The 17700-nt window shown below is 44.6% G+C and overlaps 2 protein-coding genes across 4 annotated transcripts in view; both read left to right on the top strand.

The window, feature by feature from the left end:
- LOC105560608 (cadherin-related tumor suppressor) overlaps nt 1-8876 on the top strand; it is a 121815-nt gene extending 112939 nt beyond the window's left edge. The window contains 10 exon segments of the mRNA XM_012009855.1: nt 261-1376; nt 2137-2422; nt 2821-3102; nt 3312-3619; nt 4170-4435; nt 4553-4996; nt 5175-5544; nt 5856-6062; nt 6290-7277; nt 7432-8876. Coding sequence (XP_011865245.1) covers nt 261-1376; nt 2137-2422; nt 2821-3102; nt 3312-3619; nt 4170-4435; nt 4553-4996; nt 5175-5544; nt 5856-6062; nt 6290-7277; nt 7432-8513 — 5349 coding nt within the window. The 3' untranslated portion in view covers nt 8514-8876.
- A 5310-nt stretch (nt 8877-14186) lies between these two features.
- On the top strand, nt 14187-17641 carry LOC105560579. 3 transcript variants are annotated; one of them, XM_012009811.1, is made up of 6 exons: nt 14187-14308; nt 14599-15221; nt 15308-15380; nt 15822-16254; nt 16811-17026; nt 17520-17641. In XM_012009811.1, the coding sequence occupies exons 1-6, from the start codon at nt 14207-14209 to the stop codon at nt 17546-17548; spliced, it is 1476 nt and encodes a 491-aa protein (XP_011865201.1). In that variant the 5' UTR covers nt 14187-14206; the 3' UTR covers nt 17549-17641. The 3 variants fall into 3 exon arrangements, with proteins under 3 accessions (XP_011865201.1, XP_011865202.1, XP_011865200.1); XM_012009812.1 differs by lacking the exon at nt 17520-17641 and having other exon boundaries at nt 15822-15966; nt 16057-16254; nt 16811-17144; XM_012009810.1 differs by lacking the exon at nt 17520-17641 and having other exon boundaries at nt 16811-17144.
- The last annotated feature ends 59 nt before the right edge of the window (nt 17642-17700 follow it).

The raw sequence follows: 17700 nt of genomic DNA, 5'->3' as shown, positions 1-17700 counted from the left end.
AACTATTTTTTTCTCTCAGTGTAGTTCGCTAATTAGCTGGAAAAATTATTCAAATTCTGAACCTAAATCAAATGTAAAGAAATTGCCATAAATTTGTCATCTCAAGAAATGCCTTACCTTATTTCTTAAATCAATCAATTGACGATTCTAAATCTATGCTCTTTCGTGTTTATATTTTCCAGTAAATTAATATACTAATTATATAAAATCGACATGTAATTTGATTGCAATTGTTTTACATTTTCTTGACGAAATTCCAGGTGGTCGCCCGGGACATCGACTCGCCCAAGTATGCTGTGGTGCGGTACGAGATCCTGGGCGGCACTGGCAAAGGCCATTTCAGCATCCACGGGGATACCGGCGAGATCGCGTCGGACGCCAGCTTCGATTACGAAGAAGCGAACGAGTACAGTCTCGATATCGTCGCGTCCAATCCGGACTCAACCCCGCAGATGGTCGGCTTCACAACCGTGGCGGTGCGCATCACCGGCGTGAACGAGTACTATCCACACTTCATCCAACCCATGTTTCACATGGACGTGTCGGAGAGCGCCGAGGTGGGCACGTCGGTCGGCGTGGTCCAGGCGACCGACCAGGACTCGGGCGAGGACGGCCGTGTGTACTATCTCTTCGTGGGCTCGTCCAACGATCGCGGCTTCTCGATCGGCTCGGATACCGGCATCATTCGAGTGTCGCGTCGGCTCGACCGCGAGACGCAGAATCGCGTGGTGCTGACGGTGATGGCGAAGAACGGCGGTGGTATACGCGGCAACGACACCGACGAGGCGCAGGTGATCATCTCCATCCAGGACGGCAACGACCCGCCCGAGTTTCTGCAGAGTACCTACAACGCCAACGTGTCGGAGGGTGCCACCCACGGCACCCGCGTGCTCACGGTCCGCGCGATTGACAAGGACATCAAGCCGCAGAACAATCAGTTCTCGTATTCTATTATCAGCGGTAATCTCGGCCAGGCCTTCAAGGTCGATCCGCAGACCGGCGACGTCGAGACAGCGAAGCAATTGGATCGCGAGACCATACCCGCGTACGATCTGACGATCGGCGCGATCGACACCGGCTCGCCGCCGCAAACCGGCACCGCGATGGTGCACATCGAGCTGATGGACGTGAACGACAACGGTCCGGTCTTCGATCCACCGGAGGTAGTCGGCTACGTCAGCGAGAACGAACCGGCGGGTACCAACATCATGACTTTGAGCGCGACCGATCCCGATCTGCCGCCCAATGGCGCACCGTTCACCTACAGGTTGATCGGGGGAAGGCAGAGCGACATGGTGATCTTGGACAAGCATTCGGGTATACTGAGAACCACCAGGAGCCTCGATAGAGAAACGATGCCGCAGCTGGATCTTATGGTCGGTATTTAAAAATGCAATTTCAACCGTTTATCTTAATTGTTTGATCAGAAAAACTGATAAAACAGTTTAGAAAATGTTTAAATCTCTAAAAGTTACACACGCAGAAAGCACGCGCCATTTTTCGAAGCTCTATGTAATTGATAAAAATCCAGATAAATAATTCTGTAATTTCTGATACGTTTCGAAAAGAATTTCTAATGTAAAAGCAGCGATCGATCGACTTTATGAAACTTAGGCCGGTATTCATAGTCAGATCTTATATTTAAGACCGTCTTAAGTTTATCTTAAGATGCTGCATGGATTTCATTGGCTATAGAGTCTCTAAGGACGATTTTAAATATAAGATATGAATGCCGCCCTTATTAATCTCTTTCTTTGCATCAATTGAAAAATAAAATTTTTTGATAGAGTTCTTGAAACGCTCTTCAAGATTGTTAAAATGCCAGATTTCTGCAGAAAAGACAATGCAGCAAGTTTCCGAACAGCATTTTAATTTATATGTAGGGTAAAGTGACCAAGTTCGGATTAACAATTTGATGAGTCGCTAATAAGCGACACAAAAACACGTCGATGCCTTTTATGATGTCGACAGTATAGCATAAAGTTGTAAATATGTAAAGGAGCAAAAATTTAAGCGAATTACCTTAAAATGTCGCTTATTAGCGACTCATTTGGTATCTGATCCATTTGGTCACCTCACCCTATTTGTGGACAGAACAAAGCATTTGAATTTAACGAAATGCACTTTCGTGTGTAGATTGAAGTGGAGGATTCGGGCGTACCCCGAATGAAGAGCGAGCACACGATCGTCGTAGTCGTCACCGATCAGAACGACAGTCCATCCACACCGAGGTCGGTTCACGTGATCGTGTACTCGTTTAACGGCGTGACACCGCTGGGAAAGATCGCCGACGTGCATCCGAACGATCCGGATATCACCGGGTTTTTCTCGTGCAAGATTCTCCAAGGCTCGAATTCAAATGTGCTCACCATCCCCACTGCCTGCGACCTGCACACCAACAAGATTTCATCAGGCACGTTTCGTATCAATCGCAGAGTATCAGAGTTTCCCGAGATTTACAAGGAATTTTTCTCTTCTCAACCACATTCTTAACTTTTAAAACATACTAACTTGTCGATGTGCCTATTGGGCATAACGTCACAGAACGTTACACTTTGGTCGAGGCTTAGATACATTGACTGATGTATCTCATTCGCAAGGTCGTATCTCGATTTTACGCAATTTTCAGTTTTTCTGTTTGAACGCTCATTTTGGTCCTAAATGAGCATTTAAGAAGAAATACCGAAAATTGCGTGAAATCGAGATACAACCTTGCGAAAGAGATCAGTCGATATTTCATCTATTAATAACATTGATTTATTTCCGGTAAAAATATACGCAAGATGTTTTTTAACTAATATCTTGACTGTGTTGGTACAGCAGTCGGCTATTCTTTGAGTGTCTCCGGTAACGATGGACGACACCCGGATGTGGTCTCCAAGGTCACCGTCGAGTTCCTGATCTTCTCGAACGCCACGATCGAGAACAGCGTGACTCTGCAAATTAACAAAATGTCCGCTAATGATTTCCTCAGCCAATACTACCGGGCTCTCTTGGATCTTCTGCAGGGGAAGATCGACGTTGGCGACACGCTCACCATTTTCAGCATCGGTGAAAACGGACCGGACCTGAACGTTCACTTGGCGGTAGAATCCCCGCAAGGTAAGTTAAAAATATATCACAATTGAATATACTCAATTATCAGTTATGTACATTCATCTGTTCAATATTGTTGATTGTGTCACAATTCAAAAGTATTGAAAATTTATTATATTCATATTACCGAGATTCAACATATTATTTATTATATACACGTCAACAAGATAATACAATTTTGAAAATCTTTTATTCACTTTCCTCTTCAGGGCGAGATACGTACCGGACGAGGTACGAGGTGATCGACCTGCTGATGCGCAATCGAGACGAAATCCAGAAGCTGCTCGAAGGTAACTCGTTCATCATCGGCTATTCCCCGTGCAAACATATGCCGTGCGAAAACGGGGGCAGCTGCAGCGACCGATTGGCTATATACGACGACGCCAGGATCACCGACAGCCAGGCGCTGATCCTGACGTCGCCCAGGATGCTACACGAGATGGCCTGTAAGTGTCGGGATGGCTTCACCGGTGACAGATGCGAGAGAAGGCAGGATCCGTGTTCTCCGAATCCCTGTTTGTTGGTGAGTACTTGTAGAGGAAAGTCACCTATTATGCAATGGGATTCTATTATGGGATAGCAAGGTGTCTGTTAAATTAATAGCCATCATCAGTTGATTCCACCATGAATTTATTGCCCTTGGAGCGAAGTCTGTTTAGTGGAAAACTCATTGTTAGTTGGTGTAATCGTTACGAAAAAAGATTTGAATTTGGGTGCTGAAAATCTGCTATCTTATATTAGAAACCTGTCTCTCATCGTAGAGCAAAGTCTAACGTAACATGAAAGTAATTAACATTGCCAATGTTGCAACTATATTAATGTAACTTTTACAATTAATACGTATAATCTATCGTAGTTATAACGTCGGCAAGAACGCGTTATCTAATAAGATAAATATTAAACTCTATATATGACATGTGCATGTGTATGCATATTTTTAAATTATAAAATTTCCTAAATACTTTTTGTGCTTGGAGACTTGTTTTTTCTCGCTTAAATTCGTTATTCGCAGCGCTTCTTGAAAATTCGATATGAAGCACAAATTGTTTAAAACTCCTCTTCTTCTTCCACAGGGAGGACAGTGTCGACGTTTGGGATACGATTTCCAGTGCACTTGCCCTATCGACCGCGACGGCAAGCTGTGCGAGCTTGAGAGAGGCGATGCGTGTGCCAGCAATCCGTGTCGGAACGGGGGATCGTGCAGGAAGAGCCCGGACAGCTTCAGCTTCTTCTGCCTCTGCAGAGCGGGCTACAGAGGAAATCACTGTGAAGCAGTCACCGATTCCTGTCGACCGAATCCTTGCTTGTACGGTGGCTTATGCGTGGGAGAAAAACCTGGGTTCGTTGACCCTTCAAATACGATTTTAGTTGGCATGACCACGATCTACGCGCGGCACTTAATAATAGGGCGGTTTGTACGAAAGTGAAATAAGAATTGAAATGGTTGCCCGCGCAGATATCGATGTAGCTGTCCCGAGGGTCGTTACGGCCGGCATTGCGAGCGTTCGACTTTCGGTTTCGACGAGCTGTCGTACATGGCATTCCCAGCGCTGGACACCAACACGAACGACATCACCATCGTGTTCGCCACCACGAAACCAGACGCGTTGCTGCTGTACAACTACGCGTCGCAGTCGGGCGGCCGCTCGGACTTTGTCGTGTTGGAGCTGATAGACGGCCGAGTGGTCTTCTCGTACGGCGGTGCCAGAAGCGCGATCGGTACCGTTACCATCAAGACGAAGCGGCCGGTGTCGGACGGCGAATGGCACAAGGTCACCGCCACCAGGAACGGTAAAGTTCTCTCGCTCGGCGTGTCCACCTGCAGGGAACACGGCGACGTCTGCGACGATTGTAGACCCGGCGATCGTACCTGTTACGCGAACGGCGTGGGCCCGACTGGGTGAGTGTCCTATTAATTTTTCCAACAATAATATTGATAGCATCCTGGCAAGCACAGAACATTGCAGCAACATTACAGGAATATTACAACATTGCCGGCAACGTTGTTGCAATGTACTGTATTTGCTGGGTTTAGACTTCAAAATTTAAGAATGTACATTAATTCGCTATATTTGCAGGGCTCTGAACTTTAACAATAATCCTCTCCTACTGGGTGGCTTGGAGAACGCCGATCCCGTGCTGGAACGTCCGGGCCAAGTGCACTCTGACGATTTCGTGGGCTGCGTCCACTCGGTGTCGATAAACGGGAGGGCCTTGAATCTGACGAATCCGCTCGCGTCGCGCGGCGTGAAGACGACGTGCGCCAGATCGCAGCGGAATCCTTGCCTGAGAGACGAGCAGGACTCTGTGTCTGTATGCGGCGTGGATGCCCAATGTCACGACAAATGGCACCGAGTGACGTGTCAGTGCGGATCTTTGATCGCGCCCAATTGTCGCGGTGCCCTGGAACCCGTCACGTTGAGTGAAGGAGGATTTGTCGAGTTCAAGGTAAACCATTAATACATAATACTTTATTATAACCATTGTGAATATTTCATGTTGATACATTCAAATCGCTAATAAGTGCAATAATGAGATCATAATATTAAATGCCAGTGTATCTATTACATATTATGTTGTAAATTTGATGTTAGATGTGAGATGAGATGTTAAATAGGGTTGATGATTTCCAGAAATTTGATTAGTAGAAAGATTAAAATATTCAAGTTAGAAAATGTTCATTACTTTAACTTCGTTAATATTTCATTCCTATTTCTGAATAATTTTGAATTGTCACGATTTGTATATTGTTCGCGCAGATTTCGGAGAAACACAGAAGAATGCAATTATTGGAATATATCTATAATGGTTCAACGGCATGGTATAAGAACCGCGTTAAGCGCGAGGACACGAGCTCTTCAACGAATCTTTCTCCCCCGAAGACAATCAGTCTAATGTTCAGAACCGTGAAGCCCGATGGTATCCTGATATACGCCGCGACGAATAAGCATTTTACATCCGTGGAGGTGAGTTGCATTTTCACTTTTCAAAAACAATCAGTTCTCAAGGATTGTTTAAATACCATCGAGAATTAATCATATTTTGAAGCAAACAAAAATGAACACATTCCGAGAAACTTTGACTCTATTGATTGTCAGATCGTAGATAAATGTATAAAGAACGGACAGTACAAATGATGTAGATAAACAAATCCATTTTGCAATTTAATTAACGCGACTATACTGCGTTTCAGCTTCGCAATGGCCAGTTGATTTACATGTCTCTGCTTGGATCACCGGTGAACATGTCGATCAACGTTGAGGGTGGTCTCGCAGATGGACGTTGGCATAATCTGACTCTCCATGCCTACGCCCGAGGATTAAGACTGTTGGTCGATGGTACCCTAACAGGCGACGAGTTGGATTCAGCAGGGGTCCACGATTTCCTCGATCCCTATTTATCCGTCTTGTCGATCGGTGGAGTCAGCCAGGACCTCTATTATGCTCACAGCGCTGGTTCGAGGAGTTTCGAAGGTTGCCTGGCCAACTTTACCATCAACAATGAAGTGCAGTCATTCAACGGCTCCAGTTCAATCTTCAAAGATGTGCTTTATCACGGCAAAGTGAGCACCGGATGCAGAGGACCGACCGGCATCGGCGCGGCCGCGGCTGCGGACCCCCTCAGTATTGGCATCACTCTGGTCATCGTCTTCTTCGTCATCCTGTTAATCGCCATTCTGGTGAGCTTCATAGTGTTCCGACTGCGCCGGCAGAACAAGGAGAAGTCGGCGCCGTCGGTTGTCAACAAGAATACCAATGCCATCATGACCGGCAATCCGCTGGTCGGCCCGGGAAACGACAATCTCATGTCTCGGCATGAGAACACGTACATCTCCGACACGTCGGATCTGCGCGGCGTCGGTCACATGGGTCCTGAGCTGATCTCGAAAAAATACAAGGAGCGCGAGATCAACTCTACCACCGAGCACCGGCCGCAACGACCAGATATCATCGAGCGGGAAGTCACCAAGTCGCCTCCTATCCGCGACGAGCATCCCCCGTTACCACCGCCCACCCAAACCTCTCTTCATTCGCACGAGCATAATCCGGAACCCGACATCCCGGAACATTACGATTTGGAGAACGCCAGTTCCATCGCGCCCAGCGACATCGACATCGTATACCATTACAAGGGTTACCGCGACGGCATGAGAAAGTACAAAGCCACACCACCTCCCATAGGTGAGAAAGGACTAATATTTTATCAGGGAGAGAAAAATGTAAAAGTTTAGTGTAAAAATAACGCGTTAGCCATTGAGTCCTAAAGTTGATCTTGTATTAACAGATGTGATACTTAAAATAATTTAATCGGCTTAAATAGAAATAATTTTCACAGGTAATTATGGCAACCATCATAAGCACACGGGGCAACAACATCGCCACACCGGACCCTTCCCACCGCGAGCTATGCCGCCGCCGAATGTGAATCAACCACCCGGACCGGCGCCCAAATTGCTCCAGAGCACTCCTCTGGCGAGATTATCTCCCAGCAGCGAGTTATCCGCGCAACAACCGCGGATTCTCACGCTGCACGACATCAGCGGGAAACCGCTGCAAAGCGCGCTGCTGGCCACCACGTCCTCATCCGGCGGTGTCGGCAAGGACGCGTTGAATTCCAACAGCGAGAGGAGCCTGAACTCGCCCATCATGAGTCAACTGTCTGGCTCAACCGCCAGCAGGAAGGCACCGCAGTCCAACAATGAAAACTCGGTGAACAACGTGTCATCGGGTCCGATGGGTCTCACGGCCGAGGAGATCGAGCGACTCAATTCCCGTCCGAGAACGTCTAGCCTGGTCTCCACCCTGGACGCCGTAAGCTCCTCCAGCGAGGCCAGGGGTCCTCCCGCGCACGGACCTCTCCATCACCACCGGCGTCACACGCCCCCCGTGGAGAGGCTCGAGCGACGGAACTCGTCGACCACCGACGAGAGCGGCAACGACAGTTTCACCTGTTCGGAAATCGAGTACGACAACGGGTCACTGGTGGGCGACAAGCGGTCCGACAACCTGTTCGCCAAGCAGGACGACGAGGATAGCAGCCCGCAGGGACGGAATAACGTCGAGTCGTCGCAGTCAACGAAACCACCGCTGCCGCCGAACGTCGGTAACTACGACGGCTTTGACAGTTCATTTCGCGGCTCCCTCAGCACCCTCGTTGCGTCGGACGACGATCTGTCGACCCACATGGGCGGCCTTCTCTACGGTGGCCACACCAGTAACGGCTCGCCTACCACCACTACCACCACCACCACCGCAGCCGCCGAGGACGCTCTCAGCTGGGACTACCTGCTCAACTGGGGACCCAACTTCGAGAGCCTCGTCGGCGTGTTCATCGACATCGCCGAGCTGCCGGACAGTACCAGTCGAGTGCCCAGATTACCGGCGAATATCCCCAAGCCGTCTGAGGAATACGTTTGAAACGGATCCTCAGGTACGAGGCCGGGACAATTTAGTGAACAATAGTAGTTTAGTGACCGTAAGAATTATTTCGGGGGAAGTGTAGAGACTCCTCGCCCTCCCTCGAGGAAACGCGCGACATCCACTTAGGAATGTTATCGAATTATTTTGCTGCGCCCGTTTAGCTTGATTAGTCGAACGTTTGTAAATCGAATAGTTTAAATAGCGACATCCAGTATTGCGGGCTTGGATGACCGAACGTGGTTTTGAGTCATGCGAGAACACGTTTGAGAAAAATGCTGGCGAAGAGCGTTCGTGAAAAGTCGTTGCAACGTTTAGGCCCGGTCTACAATGAGTCGTTAGTCAGAAGTCGCAACTATATGTTGATCCTTTTCCTTTCTGGGTGGAAGAAAAAGGACCGACATATAGTTCCGACTTCTGACTAACGACTAACAACTCATTGTAGACCGGGCCTTAGGGATTGCAGCGAGGTGCCGCGTTGAACGCGTGATCATCTTGCCATAAAGCGTAAAGAGGGAGAGACTCGCCCGTATTTCTCCCATCGTGCACACGGGAGAGACTCGTTGTTTTATACCGTATTCCTTTTCTCGTGAATTCTTTTCTTGTAAATATCGAATGACACATGTTTAATCAAAACGATTCGCTCGCGCGGAGCGCGCAATGTCTACTCTTCAGCTACACGACCCAGCGAGAAATGACTCAATCGACGTCGAAACGATGTTGAATCGACATCGTTTCGACGAATCATTTCTCACTGGGGATTGCTCGTACCGCAAAAATTGTCTATACGACGTAATACCACGTATTATGAATCGGAGAGTCACTCATATTTATGAAATTAATATTACTTCTAATATTAATATTAAGATTTTTAGATAATCGCGCGATTTTAAATAATCGATATTAATATTACGAATAATATTAATTCTCGTGGTATTAAATGTTGCTAAACTTGCGCATTTCGAGCGACCGCGCGCGATATTAAATATGAAATACGCGAGATTACGTTGAATGCCATTTTAATTACGGCGATTTATCCGTCGCCGGCGAGATGGAGAGATGTGCGACTGGGCATCGAGGCAGTCCAATTAATTGTTAACTAGCGACTTCTGTATACATATATCCTAAGCTGTCGTGCCAGATACACACTTGATGCAGTCGCACACTATAATTATATTGTTTGAATGGCTAAATGGTACGTAAGCACTTACACACATTTCGTGATTCTTAAACTTTTAATCAAAAAATTTAAGGGTCCATTTATTGAAATTGCAAATTGAAGAAATTTTTAGAGTACGTAGCAACATTTTTTTTATTACAATTACATCGCACTTGTACTTGTATTAAAAATTAAATTTTCTTACCTTTTATTGAACATTGACTTTTTAACAAAAATAAAACATAAAGATATGATAAAAATATTACAATCATGACTTCTTGGAATTGTAATTTCAATAAGTACTAACGTTGTTTTCCAATTAGTTTTGAATTTTTGTGTATTATCTGATTCTAATATAAACGTGATTATTTTGTTAAACTTTCTTTGCTTATGCAAAGTACCGTAGTACATGTGGCATTCAGCCATTTGACCGAAAACGCGGCGGTTTGATTAGAAAAATGCCTATCGAGGTAAGGGAGCGAGTTCGTCGTCCCAAGTTACAGCTTTGCCGGTTCTTGGACCGCATAGATAACGGAACGCCGCTGATGAACGGGATTGTCGGACTGTCGTGTAACACCACGTGGACGACGACGTGATTCGCGGACGTGTCAAATTCGTGCTCAATTCGTGTTCGTTAGAGGACCAATAACGGCGCCGTCGTAGCGTTCCTGAGAGTGGCCTGCTGCTCCGCAGGCCACCAGACTGATTTTCTCCTCTCGCCAAACGACGTTACGCGATCGTGAGAAACGGCTTCCTCGACGATCGCCTTGCGCGTTTACGTTGTAAATTATATGAGATCTGTCTTCGACCTGATTTCACTTTGTAAATAAAGGCGTGCGTGTAAAAGCTGTACAAAAGTTGCGAATGTGTGCGCGAGAGTGTTAGGGAGTGCGTGCTAATTTTATCATCATCTACCGTAAAATAGATGACAGATTTGTAAAAGTTGCTGCCTTTATTTATTTCCCTTCTTCGCTCCTTTAGATTTTTATGTGTAACGCGAAGCAAGATTTTCTGATATTTCCAATATTTTTATGAAAATAGCTATTTTTATATGTGCAGCATTGTATATGAAATACTGAATGATCATTTTTCATTTCTTGTCTTTCAGGATCTTCACTGTTTAAATATTATCATTTATTCAAAGAAATGGAATTTCAATGGAAGCTTATAGCGAATTCGGTTGCTCGCACTAATGCGCACCGAGTTCACATTAAGGCTTGTTCACAGTCAATTCTTATATTTAGGGATGGTCTTAAATATGTCTTGAAATATTTCTTAGCCAGTAAAATTATCTGCCTAGCATCCGTACCCTTATGGAAAAAACAGTCAAGTTGAAAAAAAAGCTTACTATCTACCACATATCGATAAGTCGCGATCGGCGCTGGCTTCGATCTTCATCTCTTGCGTACGTTCCGATACTTTTGTCAAAACGGTCAGAACCGATTGATTCCATCGCGTCAAATTACTTACTAATTACTTTTTTTTTATCTATACGTATTAGTGTCTATTGTTACTTGTTGACTTGAGATCGAATTTTCGGTCGCTCCGTGAACAAAGTACGAGAAGGTTTGCGCCTTTTTTTTTTCAACGCGAGAGTTTCGCCGGCCTCCCGGCTCGTCGGGCCACCGGAATCCGATATCAATCGGTTATAATGTACAGATAATGATATCTCCACTTCCGTCATACGACGACGAGCTCCTGAATAGCGCTTACGCAAACGTCAGTTTGATCGCCGACAAGACGTGGACCTTCGATCCCGAGGATCCCTTCCGAAAGTTAAATCATTCCCTCTGGATTCAAGTGAGACGCGCAACAGATACTTAGATGTTCGAAATATCGTATTTTAAAGCTGTATCCTCAAACGTCTGTCTTATCAGTATCGCCATCGTTTATCGTGGGCCCGAAGACATTTTATCCTTAAGGGAAGAAAGGAACTATCGGCTCTCTTTCTGCCATCGAAACCACCGTTACTGAAAATGGCAGAATTACAATACACATATACACATATGTTTCTTTTTGAAAATAAGGGAAATTATATTCGGGACCACAAACTTATTCTATATCTCGTGCGTCGGGGATAAAAATACGGTTGCGAATTGTTGAAAGTAAAAAATAAAAGCTACCGCGTGTGTACCGTAAACGCTACAGACTCCTCGGAGTAAGAGGAAGGAAAATTTATTTTGACATAATGATAACTTATCGCGCGCGTTTAATGCCAGAGTTGCGAAGTAACCGCGAAGTACGAGGAATATGGTGATTATCGTCCAAGACTCGTCCGAGACGTCATCTCCGAATCGCGCTTGGCGAAATACGGTAATTACGAGTACGACGAGCAACATGAGAGAATGTACAGTCCGGACGACGGTAAATCGACGGGTAGCGTGCCTCGTCACTTCCGTTCGGCTACGGAGGCTGTGGAGCCGTGGATGCTTCCTGAGGTTGAAGAACACTTCGCCCGGTTAATCTCGCCGAGCTGCACGCGATCGCATCGGGAACCGTTAGTTCACTTCGGCACTTCCGTGTTATCTTTACGTTCCGCAAAGCTCTGCCCGCCATAAAATTTCGCGATAAAGATATCATCGGGATGCAATAATTAATGGCTGCGCTGGTATTTAATCAAGGCTGATGTATTTAAGTCGCGTTTAGTGATTAATAATATAACGTTAATTGCCGTAACACGGATTGCAATTAATTAAAGTCCATTGATTGATTTTAACGTCGCAGACGTGAAAATACTATATTTAACGGCGAATGGATTTTAATATCTCGTTAATAGTACGTTCAATTTGCAAAGCTCAGCAATACAAATGCTAAAGTGTAACACCGCAAGGAGGGATAATGAAGCCGTCGCTTGCTCGAACTTCCAATCGGACTGGAACGAGAGCTCGAAAAAGCGACGCCAAAAGACCAGTCCAAAAGGAAGCCGAAAAATTGGATCGCGCGATGAATTACTTTCGACTCGTAAATCGGACGACGGTGGTGAGCAGTGGTTTCACATGTTAACGATACAAATAAATTATACACCCGTAAATTGCACATCCGTGCGGATTGCCGAAAACAGTAGACAAATAATGGCTCCGTCTTTCAATTAGTACTTCAGCCAAGACTTCAGCCATTATTTACTCTAATTATCTTATTAATTACATATTTACTTATTTATTAGTCACTTGCATGTTATCTTGAGTTAAAAACAATCTTTAATTCAAACTATTCGAGATACAATCTGATATAAATTCCTGTCGAGATATTGAAAATACGCACGGCGCGCACAAAATAATTCAAACGTCTCAAAACCAGCTTTCGAGTTTAAAGTCTCGTACTATCGTCTTACGCTTCTTTCATTCCTTACGTATTGTGCGCTATATTAGATTTTCGTGAGAAATCAATCAAAACGTTCGCCCGCCATCGCCGATACACCGTCGAGACCGCCGCGGAGATGCAGCTGCAGTCCTGCATCGAGAGCGACGCTGTACGCGACATATGGAACCCAGAGAAGTTTCAGCATCCGCGTCAGCATCAGCCGCAACCGCAGCATCAACAGCAACCGCAACAGCAACAGCGATACTATCAGCAGAGCCAGCAATCGCGAGTCGTCCGGCAGACGCAGCCTGCTGCTCAGCAATTCTACTGTGCGTTGCAGTATCAACCCTTGATCCTGAGAGCGGAGTATCAGCGGAAACCGCTGTTGTCACCTCCACCACTACCATCACCATCACCACCGCCCCCACCGGTTCTGAGCGCCGAAGTTCCGGAATTCTTCCCCAAGTCCAGCCTACCTCCGATAGTCTACGGCCTGAACAGCGACAAAGAGCGCAAGACTTGCCAGATACGCTACTTCCCGTCGTTGAATGACAGGAATTACCAGAACGAGCTGTTTCCTTACAACAGGCCGCAGCAGCTGGAGACCGCGGCGACCGTTTTTCCGGTAAACGTACCCTAGTAGCGCACAGTGCATTGGCTAAACATTGGTCCAATGTTGGTTACAGTAGAAATCGCATTGGCCGATATTGTACAACGTAAAGCCAATATTGGCCATGGAATAAATGTTAATATTGCACGATAATAATTATATAATATTAGATTTATACTGAAAGTGCATTAGCCAGTATTTAACAATGTAATAAGAATATTAGACCAATATTGCTTAATAGACACCTTGGCTAAATAAGAGAAGAATGTATTTTTTGATCGCGTTTACATCCCAACGAGAAATAGGGATCGACATCGTTTCGACGAATCATTTCTCACTGGAGCAGTGACCAAAAACTGCGACGTAATCAAAACCTGACTGCATTGTACTCGGGAAGAAAAACTGTCATGTCGCGCTAGAATAAAATTAAGATTTAACGCGGAATAGCTTTCTCCGTCAACAAAAATGATTGTGAAATTGATCACTATTATAAAGTGACGATTAAAATATAAAAACTTTTAGCGACGCGACTTTTCTTTCCAGAACGCCAGAATGTCCGCACCAACGACAGAGACGAACGTGTTTTGTTCGCCGCAGGAATGGATCCAGAGAGTGGCACCACCCATGCAGCTGCAGTTGACAGCGTCTTCCTCCTCGTCACCTCTGTCAATCTACACGCCGCTGCAACCGATTCACGATGCTGCGATCGTCCATCGTCCCTTGCAGGTGTTTTTTGACATTAAAAAAAAATTATTTTTATATATTTTTTAATTTAAAAAGATGAAGATTAATCCAGACAAAATTTGACGAATCTATTAATGGTCCCAAAATGTCGTTATATTATAACTCATACATTTGAAAAGAAAGACAGGAGGAAGACAAAGTCATTTATATTATCTACCACTGTCTCTTCCACAATTTTTACAATTATTATAAATTTTCCTAAATTTAAATCGATAAAGGCACATTCCTGTTAGCAGTTTCTACGTATAAAAGTTCGGATCGTAATGTTGCAGATGTACGAGAAATTTTTGCCTTGTACGCAGCCGAATTCGACGACACCTATACCCGTGTACCAACGACCGATGGAATTGTACCAGGAGCCGATGCTAAAGCGAAAGAGTCAAGGGGTCGACTTCAACAATCTCATATTACTGACGAAGAACAGCATCAAGACGCGACGCGGCTACTCCAAGCCCGCTGTTCAGCAGCCTTTTCTTCTGGATTCCAGGCAGAGCCTGAAAACTTCCAGTCACAACGTGCAGGTACAGTGGTTCGACAGGGATCACTGTGCGAAGAGAGCGAAGGAGGTCGTGACCGTAAACACACTCGTGTCCGAGCTGCGCAGCTTCGAGGAGAAGTACGAATATTGCAGAGAAGCCGGCACCAGCTGGAAAACAGCTGCCGAATCAACGCAGGGCCAGCAAAGGTCGTCCGAAACTTCATTCCGGTTGAAGGACAGAATCTTTGGGAACGAGAGCTCGAGACGCAGATCGAAGGACAAATTCTTTGAGAACGAGAACTCAAGGTACAGGGCTTCGGAGGCCAAAGAGGAGAAGAGGACGAAGCGGCCGCTTTATAGAGATGTTCTGGCGAATACCTCGAATGAAGCGGCCCTAGATAACGTCTTCGAGAAGAGGTACATTGAAGTTTCGCCGATTTAGTTTTACAACTTCGGTTGATTTGACCGATTGTTCGCAATTTCAGTGTTTCGTGGGTTTTCAGATACGACGAGCTCGAACAGCAAGCGATGGAACAGTACAGTAACTCGGAGGAATCGCTAGCGCTCAAATATCAGGCAACGATTCAAATTTGAATATTAATTTCATGGCTAGATATTTGCATCAAAGATAGATGGATTGAAAAGAATTTGCAAGAATACAAGAGCCGCCCGATCTTGTAAATTTCGTAATATCAGGGATCGGATTTAACACAAATAAGCTGAATTATTGTGGTTTCTTTTACAATATATAATACTTTCCAAACGACACTTCGCAACAGGAAGGAACTAAGTTTTCAATCAGTATCCGGGAATGTTCAGTTTTACCAAATACGTCCTTTTTAGCCTATTATTTACACACTAACATCCTGTCACGGCTCGTCAGCCCTTATTCCTTCAAATTTGTATTTATCACGTATGAGCCTTGCAAATTTTATTAATTTGCATTCTTTCTGTTTTCAATAAACTAGCGTTCATACGAAATAACATTACGCTGATATTTGCATTACGATATTGCAGGAATTGGAACGTCAAGCGATGGAACAATACAGAAATAGCAACGCGGGAGAAGAGAAGCGCTCGACGGATCAAGATTGTCTCGATGGGCAAAAATGCTCGAGATACGGACACTGTAGTCCCGTGAAGGGACATCCGGAGAAGAAGGGTAAACATAGCGTTTCCCAAATTATAATATGTCGGATGACGTTTAATATTCTCCGATTAAAAATAACGATTTTAAATAACAATCTGTTAGACTCCTGTTTTCCACAAATCACTCTGTTGAAGCCGAAGGGTAAATCCTTACCGAACGTCTGTCACGGATTATCGTGCAATGGCAGTAATCGTCAAGCAGCCATCGTTTCGAGAAGTTTATCTGCATTGCCGGACGGATCGTCGAAGGAATCGAAAAACATATGTAGGGGTGCATCAGGAGATAAAATCGATACGAATGGTAAGTTAATTATCAGCCACGTAACGTAAGAGTGTCGTGGTCTAGCCAGACAAACTTGCATAGCGCATAAACGTATGCATAAGGAACCTGATTGGGTCATAAGGAAATAGACCAATCAATTTCTTTATGTATATGCTTATGCACCTGTGGAAGTTTGTCTGGATAGACCCTTGAAGATAAATATTCCCGCATTCTGAATCCTCTTTTATCGATAAAAGCGCCTCTAAAAGTGGCTTGTAGCCAATCAGAAGACTTTCGCCACTTTTAGAGGCGCTTTTATTGATAAAAGAGGGTTCAGAATATGGGCCAAAGTATGGAAGCAGCAGAAGAGGTAATGCATAACGAAATTATTTGTCGTAGTGATATTAGATAAAATCTTCTGTTGTTGAATAAAATCTTTTTCGTTACTTTAGGAACATTCTGTTATGCGCCAACATTTAATTGTGCCAATATAAGCACTCCGTTTTTCTAAACGCTTTTCACCGAGCCTGTATCAGCGCGATTTAAGCTGCATTGTCAGGAAACGGTTTCAATATTGTTAATTTGATTTTTAAAGTTTCAGTTCGAGCATCGTTGAAGCGGCGTCTGATACTGATGTCACCCTTCGAGCGCAAATCAGAGGCCAGACGAATAATGAAAGCGACGGAACTGCGTGGTATTTGCTCGTTCTCTCAAACAAAAAGGATGCTCGACTATTGCCGGACCTCCGAAATCGCCCAGAACGGTAGCGGTGACGAAAATATTACTATCATGCAATCGCCGGGCACTAAAGGTAACTGCATTAATAGTCCGAGAATATACAAAGTGTGACGCTGCATACATAAAACATCATGTTATTATATTAATATTTTTATATAGAGGAAAGTCCTCTATTATAAGATAGGTTTCTAATATGAAATAGCAGGTTTTCAACACCCAAATTCAATCACAATCTTTTTTTCGCATCGATTACACAATGTAACAATGAATTTTTCCACTAAACAGATTTCGCTCCAATAAATTCACAGTGGAATCAACTGATGATGCGTATTAATTTAACAGAAATCCCGCTATTCCATATTAGGATCCTACCTCATGATATAGGAGACTTTCCTCTACATATAAATCATTAATGTATGTTATTCTCTTTATAACTTTGTATTAGTTTTTTAGTACCGTTCTAAGTACGAAATAATTAAATTTATAAGCAGACTTCGTCTTTTCTCTTACACGGTGTTGACGCAAACAAATACAAATGAAAAGGCTTTGCGATTTAACGTTTTCAGTTTGGCTGTCCGGATTCTGGACCACTTAAGGGAAATTCAACGAATTTTCTTGAGAAAAATTAAGCTACCAAGACTCTTTCGCGAAGACAATGTCGGTGAGTTGAACCAAAGAAATTCTTCAGACATAGAAAACAAATCGTGATTTGTAATATAATTAATATTATAGGCGCATATTATAACC

The sequence above is a fragment of the Vollenhovia emeryi genome, unplaced genomic scaffold, assembly GCF_000949405.1.
Source record: "Vollenhovia emeryi isolate VEMERY1.0 unplaced genomic scaffold, V.emery_V1.0 DF939227.1, whole genome shotgun sequence".
Taxonomy (NCBI): Eukaryota; Metazoa; Arthropoda; class Insecta; order Hymenoptera; family Formicidae; genus Vollenhovia; species Vollenhovia emeryi.
The sequence above is the reverse complement of the archived record's forward strand: the minus strand, read 5'-3'. Positions and strand labels throughout refer to the sequence as shown.

Coding starts and splice junctions, on each gene's coding strand:
- LOC105560579 (XM_012009810.1), top strand. CDS start 14,207: ATGCAGCTGCAGTTGACAGCGTCTTCCTCCTCGTCACCTCTGTCAATC. Junction 14,309..14,598: donor TCGTCCATCGTCCCTTGCAG/GTGTTTTTTGAC, acceptor GTAATGTTGCAG/ATGTACGAGAAATTTTTGCC. Junction 15,381..15,821: donor CGCTAGCGCTCAAATATCAG/GCAACGATTCAA, acceptor ACGATATTGCAG/GAATTGGAACGTCAAGCGAT.